This window comes from Trachurus japonicus, chromosome 8 (genome assembly GCF_045865225.1).
Source record: "Trachurus japonicus isolate A0001 chromosome 8, Traja_1.0".
NCBI classification, from domain to species: Eukaryota; Metazoa; Chordata; class Actinopteri; order Carangiformes; family Carangidae; genus Trachurus; species Trachurus japonicus.
Genome location: NC_140914.1, coordinates 17,862,498 through 17,875,598, shown reverse-complemented (window position 1 = coordinate 17,875,598; position 13,101 = coordinate 17,862,498). Strand labels below are relative to the sequence as shown.

Genomic DNA, 13,101 nt, shown 5'->3' with positions numbered 1-13,101 from the left:
ATCAGACCAAAATATCCATCTGAACTGGGTCATGTGTTATTGGCTTAATAAAGACGGCTCTGACACAGTCGCTGATTTATTCTCACCAACACAGTCTTCACAGGAGCAGGATTAACCCTTCACACGCCGCCTGGATGTAACCTGCTATATGCTATATTTATGTACGTGTGTGTGTGTGTTTGTTATGTGATGGTGTGAGGGTTGAGTGTCAGACGGTCATCGCGCCTGAAGGCCGTGACACCACGTTTCACTTCTCCTTTATTCACACCATCAACGTCTGTTCCTCAGTCGTCTAGGAATGACTCTGATCGACGCGACCGCGAGAAACAAAAAACCACAGAGACGATTCTCAGGAGGTCACATGACAAAACAGGGTTTTATTTTGAAAGGGTGTTTTTTTTTTTTTTTTTTTACTCTGTGGAACAAACAAGGAAGTAGAAGTAGAAAAGTTGTGTCTATCTGTGAGTCAGTTTTACATGTTTACACATCAACATACAGATACGCAACCCTTTCAAAAAAAAAAATTGGAAGCGGTATTTCAGTCGATCATTTCTCCCCTTTCATTTTGTTTGGGCGCTACCAACACGTTCAGCTGTGTTGCTCCTTCCACCAATGCATGAGTCTTACAGGTTGTACCTCGTTGTAAAGTCGACTAATCAGGCTTTCCAACGATATAAAATACAACATCGATTGGTTTTATTAATAAAGGGGGGAAGTGATTGACTGAACTTTTGTAATTTAAGAGTTTTAGTTGGTGAGACGAGACAACGAATGAGAACGAAACGAAACGCTGAAGAAGAAAATCTCAGGTCCAAAGTTTAAAAAAGTAAAACTGGAAGTAAACAAAGATCAAATAAACTTTATTTGTCCCACAAGGGGAAATTTGTCTTAGGCAAGGGAGTTGTAACAGCTGCCGTGTACATGTAAAACATCCATACACAGTACATAATATAGCCTACATTAAAACAGTAACAAAGGCAAACATATCCAAGAGAAGAGAAAGAAAGAAAGTGCGGGGTGCAATAAATAGAATAATATACTTACAATACAAGTTCAAATAAAAACATACTGAAAACTAAAAGAAAGAGCAAGGGACTCAAAAACACATCCAAAAGTTTAAAACTATATTGCCCAACCCACCAAACGGAAACAAAATATTGAGAGTTAAATTTATTTTGTCGGTAAAAACTAAGAAATGTATTTTAAAAAATCAAACGGTTAATCGTCTTTTCCAGTTCACATGCCTTGCATGAAATCAAAATATTCAAATAGGATGAAACACCCGTTATTGTGTGTTTTTTTGTTTTTTGTCTTTTTCTATTTTACATTTGTTCAGAAAAACGGAAATTGGAAAATATTGTCGTTATCTGTTTTTTATTTTGATTCTGGAAACAAATATTGAAAAAAAAAAGTCATTGTGTTTTTTTTGGGTTTTATTTTGAAAAATTCGCTTTTTTATTGAGTTTTTGTTGCATTCAAAGGTTTAGGAAAAATTGTTTTTGAAAACAGAGGAGGTAGAAACTCCAAACGATATAAAGACGATGGACGCTGAGGATGAATCGATGATGAAGGTCTGGGGGTGTTTGTATGTGAGACGGGGTTTATGGGTAAAGAGTGGGGGGGTTGGAGGAGATAACAGAGGGACAGATGGTGTTTTTCTACATGGATTGTAGATCCTAACACCCCCCGACCCCCCCTCACCACCTTCACCATTACACTACTGCTCAAACATAAACAGTTCTGAGGTTAATCTGCTGCTGACTGTGTTTTAATTCTTCGTCCTTCACTGTGACAATAAACAGCCTCAGATCTGGAGCCGCTTCTCATGTTTGTTAACAGATTATTAATCCACTCAGAGATTCTGCAGCGTTTTATTTGGGCTACAGGAGAAATATGGAAGTGATTAAAGACAGAGAGAAAGAGAGAAGCTCCAGGTCGAACAGATTCCCTGAAGGAACACGTCATGTTGGAAAAACTTCCTGTGAAACTTCAGCTTTTAGGATGTTATTTTATTCTTTATATCAGATTTACTTGTTTTTAACTTTTAAAATTGAATAAAACTAAAGAAAAAAGACCATAATGCTTCAGTAACACGTCATGTTTGATAAACTTCAGCTTTTAGGATATTATTTTATTCTTTATATCAGATTTATTGTTTTTAACTATAAAATAAAACCCACTAAATCAACTAAGAAGACCACGACGCTTCAGGAACACCTCATGTTTAGTTTCCTGTTAAATTTGAGTTTATTAAATAGTATTTTATACTCTTTTACCAATTTTAGTGCTTTTTAACTTTAAAATAAATTGCAATACATCAAATAAAAACAAAAAAAGGATCAAGATGCTTCAGGAGCACGCCATGTTTGATGAACTTTAGCTTTTAAAATAGTATTTTATTCTTTTTAGTGGGTTTTACCTTTAAAATAAACCCCAATAAATTATTTAAAAACGGACAAAAGTCATATTTGAAACTTTTAAATCACAGTTTCATCTTTTTAAAATAATTTTACTAATTCAAACTTCACACTTACTCATAAAAAACGCCACAAATCTCAGTTTGATGTTGAGACGATGTGATTGTGCTGAAGGTGTTAATGGAGAACTGTGGTCATCTAACCTCTCGCCATTGCCCATCGCCGCCACCGCCGCTGTGTTGCTACGGGAACCGTATTGCTATGGTAGCAGGGTAGAGGTTTGTCACACCTCATTACAAGACAGAAAGAAACAAGATGGAGAGAGAAGGAGAGAAATAAAAAAACTGGAGAGAGTGAATTTGGGAGGAGGAGGAGGAGGGAGAGCAATGAGGCGGACATGAACGAGGGAGGAGGAGGAAGAGACAGGAAGGCACCAACGGAGAGAGAAAGAGGGGGAGGGAGGGAGGGAGGGGTGCAGGGTGAAAGAGGAAGAGATAAAAGCGAAATCCCCAGAGGAAGGAAAAGCCAGAGGAATGCAAATAGAAAGTGGAGAGGAAGATTATAACAGAGGAGGACGGCTGTGCAGTAAAATATGAATGAATGAGAGGAGAAGAAAAAGAAGGAGAGAGAGGGAGGGAGGAGGGGTGTGATGGGAGTGTGGGTGGGGAGGGAAAGAAGAGATCTGATTGGAGGAGAGGAATAAAGACTGAGAGATGAAAACAGGAGGGAGGAGAGAGACGGTAATCTTCCTCTTCTTCATCGATTACGTCCGTACGTATCGGCGACGCAAAAACCACAACAACGCATCATCATGACATCATCATGACATCATCATGACATCAGCTGTGAGTCATAACAACCACGTTGTGTCATCACAAAGCGTCAGGACGAGTGGAGGAAGGAGGGAGGGGAGGGAGAGAGAGCTGATGGGATGGAAGGGAAAGATGGAGAGATGGAAGAGAAAGATGGAGAGATGGAAGGAAAGATGGAAGATAAAGATGGAGAGATGGAAGGGAAAGCTGGAGACATGGGAAGGAAAGGTGGAGGGATGGAGGGAGAGATGGAGGGATGGAAGGGAAAAGATGGAGAGATGGAGGGATGGAAAGGAACGATGGAGAGATGGAAGGGAAAGATGGAGGGATGGAAGGGAAAGATGGAGGGATGGAAAGGAAAGATGGAGGGGAACGAGAGGGATGATAGAAGGGAAAGATGGAGAGATGGAAGGGAAAGATGGAGAGATGGAAGATAAAGAGAGGGATGGGAAGGAAAGATGGAGGAATGGGAAGGAAAGATGGAGAGATGGAAGGATGAAGGGAAAGATGGAGAGATGGGAAGGAAAGATGGAGGGATGGAAGGAGAGATGGAAGGGAAATTGGAGAGATGGGAAGGAAAGATGGAGGGATGGGAAGGAAAGATGGAGGGATGGAAGGGAACGATGGAGACATGGAAAGGAAAGATGGAGGGGAAAGATGGACAGGAACGATGGAGAGATGGAAGGGAAAGATGGAGAGATGGAAGGGAGAGATGGAGGGGTGGAGGAGAGATGGAAGGGAAAGATGGATGGATGAAAAGGAAAGATGGAGGGGAATGGTGGAGAGATGGAAGGGAAAGATGGAGGGATGGAGCGGAAAGATGGAGAGATGGAGGGATGGAAAGGAAAGAGTGCAGTCTTAGTGCGTCTTTGCAGAATGTGAAAGTTCGTCGTCGTCGTCGTGGAGTCGTTGCAGCCTGAACCGACAGGAAGTGCAGAGCGAGTGGCAGATTAGATTTCAAAATAAAAGCCCCCTGACTTCCTGTCTGCAGGTCGAGAGTGAAGGAGCTTCAGTGAGAACAGAGGAGTCAGATAGAGATCTGAGGCTGGACGCTTCCTCTGCTGCTGCCCTCAGGGTCAGGGCAGGGCGCGCACACACACACACACACACACACACACGATCTGTCATACACTACCTCTCTCTCATTGTGACCATATATGGTCGCTGCCACGTCCTGTATGTAAGCAAACAGGAAATGAACGTCACCACAAAAGACTAAGCAGCATACGTGTGGCCAACCAAGAACACACACACACAGAGACACACACTTATATATATATATACACACACACACACAGACACACACACACACAGTCATAGTTCATACATAGAAAAAAAAAACAGATTATTTCAGGAATTAAAAAGAAAGTTTGCAACTTTTTTCAGAGAATGTGGTAATTTCTGCTTCAGAGAGAAGTGAGTGAGGATGACGAGTCATTCTGTCACAGACGCAGAGCGACGGTGTTTTCACTAATATATAAATAACCAGCGGCGCTCTGGTTTCACAGGGACGTGTGTGTGTGTGTGTGTGTGGGTTCAGATATTTAAAGATTGTTCACTGTGCAAAATGCGGAACGCTTCCTTTCTGTCGACCCCTCTCAGGACCGAACCTTTGTCCCCGCAGCGAGGTGCGGCGCTAACCGCTGTTCCACCGTGCCGCCGTTTATATTAATATAACAACGAGAGTATGAGGTTTTGTTCAATGCAGCAGCAGCGTTTCACCGTTTGACCGCCGTGCCGAGGCTTTAGAGTACGAATCCAGATGTTACCGCAGAGTCACACCTGTGCACATCAACCACGGGCAATTAATTAATTCATTATCATTCATCATCATTGGGCTTTTATTGTGAAATATCGCGCAGGAAGGTGGTGTAAAACTAACTAACGTGCAATGTTCAGTGTTCAGGGACTACAGATGGAAATTAGCTGGGAGCTAAATCTGGTGCAACCATCTTTTCATTTTTTTCCTTTAAATGATTAATGTAATTGCACATTGTCCCTTATTAAACTAATAAACTAAACTAAACTCAGCAACTTTTTAAAAATAAACTTACATTTGTTATTTACCTTTAGGAGAGTCGGCTAAGTAGATTAGCTGTTTGTTACACTGTTACTAAAATATCTACATTATTATTATGGTTTCAAGTCCTCGCATTAAAGAACACAACTTTAATTTGACCTTTTCTGAATCTAAAAACATGAAATAAATCTAATTTTTTATTCTAATGATTTAATATAAACTGATATGTATTAATTTCATCATGTTGTTAGATGTGACTGAGTCAATACAACGAACTGGAATCAAATACTTGGGAGAAATTAGGTCAAAACATTAAGTATACAAACTGTAGAATAGTGTTAGAAATATGTGAGAAAATACAGAATATGTAAGGTTGCCATTTCCAATAAAATGGCAATAAAATAATTTTAGTGGCGTTTTAATTTCCATTAAAACTCTTGATGTCGTGTCAGGATTTTCATGTTGTTGTAAAAAAGGGAAAAAAAACAGTAAAGTTGACAGTAAAACCATTTTTCCTTCTGGCGTAAAGTTCCTTTATGAAGCCAAAAAGCAGCTTGTTAAAACTCACGACTGGTCCGTTCAGCAAGTTACGTTCAAGAGCGACGTCGACTCTGATATTACGGGTTGTTTTTAAGTCTGAGTCTGACGCACTGAAACTAAAGTCAAACTGTTTGTTTTGTGTGTTTGTTTTTGTGCTGCAGGTTTACTACAAGGAGGACTTTGAGAAGAATAAAGGAAAAGGTTTCAGCGTGGTCGCAGACACGCCGGAGTTGCAGAGAATTAAGAAGACGCAGGATCAGATCAGCAATGTAAGTCTGAATGTAACTGTAACTCTGTGTGAATAGTAGTGTAACAGTTTCGGATCAAACAACACGGTTTTTTGCTGTGTAAAAGCATTTTTGGATCGAGCCTCGAAACTTTCAAACCTTCTACAAGAATGTGTGGTGGTTTCCTCAGGGTAAACTGTAGGGAGGGAGACAAAAGTGCAGTATCTGTAAAAATGCCAAACTAAGAAAATCAGCTTTTTGTGTTTTTCCTTTTTAAGCATCAAATTATGAATAACTACCAAGTCTATAATTGATTAGATAAAGGTGGACTGAATTAAATGTATTTTGTAGTTTGTCTTTCTGACCAATTTTGACCGTTTTATAGCAGATACAGCACTTTTGCCCTGGTTTTGGTGCAGATACAGCACTTTGGCTTGGTATTAGCTGTAGATACGGCACTTTGGCTTGGTTTCACGGTGCTTTTTTGGATGGACAGCAAAATAAAAAGCCCAATAACTCTGGAAATTTTAGCAGCACCAATATCAAATTCTACCAGATTGAAGAGAATATACCACAATTTTGATTGGTCAAAAAAAAAAAAATTGAATGCAGATACTGCACTTTGCCTTTGTAGGGCAGAGGTTTCATCAAGTCTGTTAGAAACTAGAGAATAAACCTTCAGAGTTGTTTCCTGAGACGATGCGAGGCAGAGAGGGAGCGGAGTCACCAAAACGTAGCGTGGACTAATAAGCACCGCTAATGACTGAAAAAGGCGTAAAGATGCACGTCTGCCCCGTATGTGCATCCTAAACTCCAATCTCTACTCTTATTAACCACCTGATATTTTGTCTGAGTCATAGAAGCGCTCTGTCTGACGGCCATGAGCGCATTTATGATGAGTCATTGTTTGAGTTTGATCTCTGGTGTTCAGTCTGGACCAGAGCTTTGCCAGAGTTTTATCTGAGCTGCGTTCAGTTCAGGAGTTTGCATAACACAGACGACGTTAGTGGCCTTTTCAACGGTTTAATCAAATGTAGCAGGAGAAACCGTCACAGCTCAGAGACAGAGAGCTCACCTGTTCACACCTGGTTAAAGATCCATCTCCTCTGATCAGATCTCACTCCTTCTTTTAGATGTAAATAAACAGCTGTGTTGTTGATGTTATAGTCATAGAGAGCCGAAGCGGAAGCAGGAAGTAACGGTCGCCATGGGACCTCGATTCGGAAAAAGTCTCCACATAAGTGAACGGGAGTCAAAATTTTCTTTTGTGATCCGATTGAATTGTGCCATGAGAAAAAACTATGACCTCTACCTGTTTAAAGGTGTACTACAGAAATGGCCGTTTGTCCTGTTTGTCGCGCCGACTTGTCACGAGTTTACCCGAGTAAGGAAAACAAATTTGATTGGTCGTTATCGAGCGGGCGGGATATTCAAAGCTTGGGGCGAGACTGAGCTCCGTGTGTGTGAGTGACTCCCGTTCACTTACATGGAGACTTTTTCCGAGTTTAGGCCCCATGGCGACCGTTACTTCCTGCTTCCACTTCGGCTCTCTATGGACGGTTCTGCTGATGTCATAGAGTGGGCGGTCCTCAGTTTCACACCTGAATTTAGAGCTGATCACCTGACAGAAGATTTTCTCTCTTTTTTTCTTTTGGTATTTTGGCTCCTCCTCCTCCTCTACTTTCTTCTCCTCTTCTACTTCCTCCTCCTCCTCCTTCTCCTCCTCCTCTTCCTCTATAAAGTCCTTTTATTTTCCATGTGAAACACTGACTCTCTCAGCTTTGACCCGAGCGTCGGAGCTGCAGCTCTGCAGCGACCTCACTAATGACATAATGAGTGTGGAGGATTATGGGTAATTACTGCTTTCATGTGATGAAAGATCTCGCGTGACTGAGACTGAGAAAAAGAAAGACACACACGCACACACATCTACATATCTTTCATGTATTTATGGGAACACACACACGGAGCAAGTGTAGGAAGAAGAACTGGACGTCTGGTTGTGACAGATTAAATCCTGGTTTAAACTGAAGTTCTGGTTCACCTAAACCAGTTTTACAGTTTCATAACATCAGATTAAAACTCAGTTTAGTTTTTACTTTGAACCAAGTTTAGATTTAATCTCTGTTAAACTTCAAACCTCCAGCTGAGGACGTTTAACTTTAACGTTTAACGGCTGCAGTCTGGAGAAGTTTCAGAGTGAAGATTAACACTTGGACCTGTTGATTAAACTCATTTTAAAATAAAACCACAAACTTGTCTTTTAACTAAACCAGTTTAATTTAAAGTGGTGCAGCAGCAACAGCAACAACAGTAACTTTACATTTCAAACACAGTTTCAATAAATAAACTCTGATTAGAGTTAATAATCTGAGATCAGACTGAACCTCGTCGGTGTGATCCAGCCTCAGGAACAAACCGCCCTCTGTGTGTGTGTGTGTGTGTGTGTGTGTGTGTGTGTGTGTTTACTTCCTGTGCACACACACACTCTTTGTTCGCTCTCCTCCCTCTGAACAAACCAACATAATCTCCTTCACACACTCTCACTCAGCATATTGCACTTGAACGCAGCTGAGAGCTTCACTGTCGTCCACACACTGAGGCCTTTGAGCCAGGCAGTGTGTGTGTCTATGTATGTGTGTGTGTGTGGGGGGGGGGGGGTTTAATACAGCAGCCGCTCCGTCCCAGAGGAGTTCATCAGTGTGGCTCTGTTTCACGCGGTGTCAGTGAACGCAGCCTTTTGTCACAGCAGCAGCTGCAGTCGACGTGATGATGACGATGAGTTCAGGTTCATTAGGAAAAAACACAAAAAACCTAAATTCACTGTAACTTGATGATGAGTTCAGATGCTGAGTCATGTGCTCCCTCCTCCTCCTCTTCCTCCTCTCATCACCTGGTCGTCGTCTTCTTCTTCTTCCTGGTGTGTCAGCGACGGTTGCTATGCAACTCTGAGCTCACTCGACATCCGGCTGCTGACATGTCATTTCCTCTCAGCGTCAAAGCTGCTTCCTCCTCTCCTCTCTCTCTCTCTCTCCGCCGCCGCCACACCTACAGGCAGAGAGCAGGAGGAGAGAGAGAGCCCCCTGGTGGACAGAGAGAGAGAGAGAGAGGGGGATACGATAGATAGATAGATAGATAGATAGATAGATAGATAGATAGATAGATAAGTCATACACAGTCGTGTACAGAAAATTAAATGTCATTGGCTCAGATGAATGAAGCTGAAAACAACCAGAATAAACAGATAAATATAAAAATATAAACTGTAGAAAGACTGAAAAGATGAGTGAAGGGCTGAGAGTGGAATAAAAACAAAGGTTATTGACCAGGAGACGAGTCAAGACATTAAATATAAAATATATTTCAATGTTTCTGATCCAGTCATGTTAAAAACTCATAACTGCCTCATAAACCCTCCAATAAAGAGGAGTTCAACCCTTTATATTCACTGATGATCAGGCTTAGGAAGGGACAAACATGTGTTATCAGTATCAATAAATACATTTTCATCAATATCTTTCAACCTGTTTTCACCAGTGTCACAATCGATATTTACATTTTACTCACGTCTGTGTTAATCGATGTTTTAATTCCTCCTTTTTTCTTCCTGTTAAACTCTTCGTACCTTTTAAGAAAAGTGATAATAGATAAAGTTTTATTATTATAATTATTATTGTTGTGGCCTGATGGTTTTTGTGTTTCTGTGTTTCGTCTCCTGCAGATAAAATACCACGAGGAGTTTGAGAAGAGGAAGATGGGAGGAGAGGGCCCCCCCCCCCAGCCCGGCTCCCCCAGCCCAGGTAACGACGCCACTGGATCTGTCCCGACGCGCCCTGAACGCCTCCTCTTCCTCCTCCTCCTCCTCCTCCTCCTCCTGTAAACAATCGATCTGCAGTTATGAAAGAAAAGCTCGTTGCTCAACTCTGAGTTTGAGTCGTTACGCAACGTGAAGACGTGTTGGGACCGGAGGAGACGAAGAGGAGGAACTAGTGTCACTGCTGCTGCTCTGTGTTTGTCAGGACTCTTTATAGTGTAACACAGGGAGGAGGAGGACAAGGAGGAGGAAGAGGAGGTGTCAGGTTGCAGCCAATCAGAACGTGTCAGGACTGAATCAATGTGAACAGTAGATTCAGACCCACTGAGGAACAAAATGAATGAAGTTTAATTTAAGATTCTACATTTAGTTTCCCGTGTTAATCAGCCCGTCTGCACATTTAAAGATGTTTTTATGTGAACTGTTGTTTCTGTAAAAGCAGGAGGTGGAAAATATTTGTCACCTGTTTTATAAATGCTGTCAGGTGAACTTGTAACTTTAACTAACTATAAAAGCTTAAACTTTAAAGCAAAAAGATATAATTCTCCTATATGATGAGATACAGAAGCATATTGCATTCACTTTTTTAAAAAAAATCAATGCAATACGCTTCCATAATGAGAAAAGCTTAAAGCACAAGTCAAAAAAATGTATTGAATCTTTTAATTGTACACAGGCAGCGCTACATTCAACCTCTATTTTCAATTGGTTTGTGTAAATAGATGTGTGTATATATTCTGTTATATTTGGTTTGTTATTTCGTTTTTTGGTTTCTTCTATAATATGAAATTTAAAAGAAGAAAGAAAGACTAAAGGGGCGTTCACACCGGACGCGATAGACGCGAATACAATCGCGTCAGACGCTTCATTCGCGCCGCTTGGTCATTTTGGACTATTCGCGTCCATCGCGTCATTCGCGCTTGTCGCGCTAGACGCTCCGCCCGTTAATTTGAAAACCTTTCCATGTCGATCGTGGCTGATATTACCACCGTTGCTGCATTGTACTTGCTATACAAGTCTCAGAAACACCGGAAAACCACCCGCCGTCGTGTCTGGGTTCACTGTGTGTGTGTGTGTGGTTTTTGTTTTGTTCAATCTGTGTAGAAGACGGCAGCGGTGCCCACACACAGCTCATATACAATTTGCTCCTCCTTAATGTTGGTCTGAGTCGGTCTGAGTGTAAACAACCGTACAGAGAAGTGACGTTGTCGGCTTGAACTCGTCGCTGATTGGATGTCGCGGTGCGATGCCACCTGAAAAGTTCAATATTTTCAACTTCATTCGCGCCAGACGCTCCATTCACGCCGCCTCCGCCTGAATCGCGTCATCGCGCCATTTACATTGATTTTCAATGTAGAGTTGCCGCTCCATTCGCATCTATCGCGTTTGGTGTGAACGCCCCTTAACACTCCTTAACCCTCTCCTCTCCTCCTCCTCCTCCAGCCTCCTACCAGTCCTCTGCAGGATCCCAGAACTACAACTATGAACCTTCTCCTGAACCGGTTCGCCCGGCGGCCGCTGGCCCCCCGCCCAGCAGCGCCGGAGGGGTAGGTCACTGACCACTGTTCACACTCATTATTAAGATTTATTGATTAATATTACCGTAAAATTCAGTGTATAAGTCGCACTTTTTTCCCCCTTTGTTTTCATCTAAAAAGTTGGGTGTGCGTTATACACTGGTGCGACCTATAGGCCGAGGTAAATTTCAACCCCGTTTACACCGCGTTTTTAGTTGTGACCGGTGTAAACGGTGATCTGTATCTGCATACGACTACGTGGGTGTTTTTTGTTTTTGTTTTGTTTTTTGATTAATTAGCAAGACTCGTTTGGGTCCGCCATAGTCTCTCACAGAAAATATTGTTTTATTGTTTTTTTCTCTCATCTCTGTCGGTCAGCCCCTCCTTCTGCAGTACTCAGTCTCTCTCTAACGTGCAGACACACACACACACACACGTGCGCTATATTGCACTACAGTAGCCTATTCAAATTACCCCGCAATCTCTTTTTTCTTTTCATTTTTAATTTAAAATAACAAGCGCTACAATGCAGCACAGAAACTTCACGTTGTAGACTTGTGGAATAACTAACGTTTTTGTTAAAAAATAGGAATAGAAAACCTTGTTTTCCCAGTTTGAGACCCTCAAAAATAGACTGCGACTTATAATCCGAATTTTACGGTAATTATTGTGTTTGATTTAAGTCTGTTCAACTGAATACAGTTTGTTTGTAAATATTTATCAAAAGAAAGAAAAACTGATCGATCAGTTTGAAATCAAATAAAAACTCTGTGAACTCCGTTGATGTAAATATTCAACTGTTGTGACACAAAATGTAATATTTTGGAGATTTTGTTGGAGCAGTTAAGTTCTCAATGTCCTCTTCAATGTTTTTCTTGATGTTCTTCTCCTCCTCTAGAAGCGCTACCGGGCCGTGTACGACTACTCTGCGGCCGATGAGGACGAGGTTTCCTTCATGGACGGCGACGTGATCGTGGACGTGCAGCAGATCGACGAGGGCTGGATGTATGGCCGCGTGGAGCGCACGGGCCAGCAGGGGATGCTGCCCGCCAACTACGTGGAGGCCATCTGAGGAGGAGGAGGAGGAGGAGGAGGAGGAGGAGGAGGAGAAAGGGAGGGAAAGGAGGAGAGGAGGAAGGAAGGAAGGAAGAAAGGAAAGAAAAGCCCAGTGCCATCTCATCTTTACGCTTTCTCTTGATTTTTACTCTTGTTCCCTGATCTGTCCTGTGATGACACCTTCACACACACACACACACACACACACACACACACACACACACACACACACACACACACACACACACATCTTCATCATCATCATCATCATCTTCATCACCCCCCCTCCTCCCCCCTTCCTCCACTCCGCTCGCTAACAGACGTTCCTCTGTCTCTGCTTTACCTCCATGTCCGTCTGTGCTGACGTCTCTGCCTGTTTCTGATTGGATGTTTCCACCTTAGCCCCGCCCCCTCACCCCCCCTTCACCCCCCCACCTGCCTAATCGATAAACTCGGCTCATCTCTGTGTCCAACATCCTGCATAAAAACAAAAAAGAAGAAGGAGGAGAAGAGGTGGTTTTTGTTCTTTAACTGGAAACAGTGAAATTATCTCAAAAAAACAAAAAGCTTGAATCACCCGAACAGAGAGAGAGTCGGTTGTCGCACCGCACTGCATTATGGGTATCGTAGTGAAACTGGAAATCAAAGCAACTCCTATTGTCGTTGTCGTCATTGTCGTTGTTTTTCATTATCGTTGT

At 42.1% G+C, this 13,101-nt stretch overlaps 1 protein-coding gene across 2 annotated transcripts in view; it reads left to right on the top strand.

Annotated features, from left to right (window-relative positions):
* Positions 1 to 12,637, top strand: part of LOC146983012 (LIM and SH3 domain protein 1-like) — a 39,590-nt gene extending 26,953 nt beyond the window's left edge. The window contains exons 4-7 of one of the 2 annotated variants that reach the window (XM_085784343.1): positions 5,951 to 6,058; positions 9,738 to 9,816; positions 11,274 to 11,377; positions 12,249 to 12,637. In XM_085784343.1, the coding sequence (XP_085640469.1) occupies positions 5,951 to 6,058; positions 9,738 to 9,816; positions 11,274 to 11,377; positions 12,249 to 12,419 (462 nt within the window). In that variant the 3' untranslated portion in view covers positions 12,420 to 12,637. Of the gene's footprint in view, positions 1 to 5,950; positions 6,059 to 9,737; positions 9,817 to 11,273; positions 11,378 to 12,245 lie in introns of both variants that reach the window. The other variant, XM_085784342.1, reaches the window with a different exon arrangement.
* Positions 12,638 to 13,101: the final 464 nt, after the last annotated feature.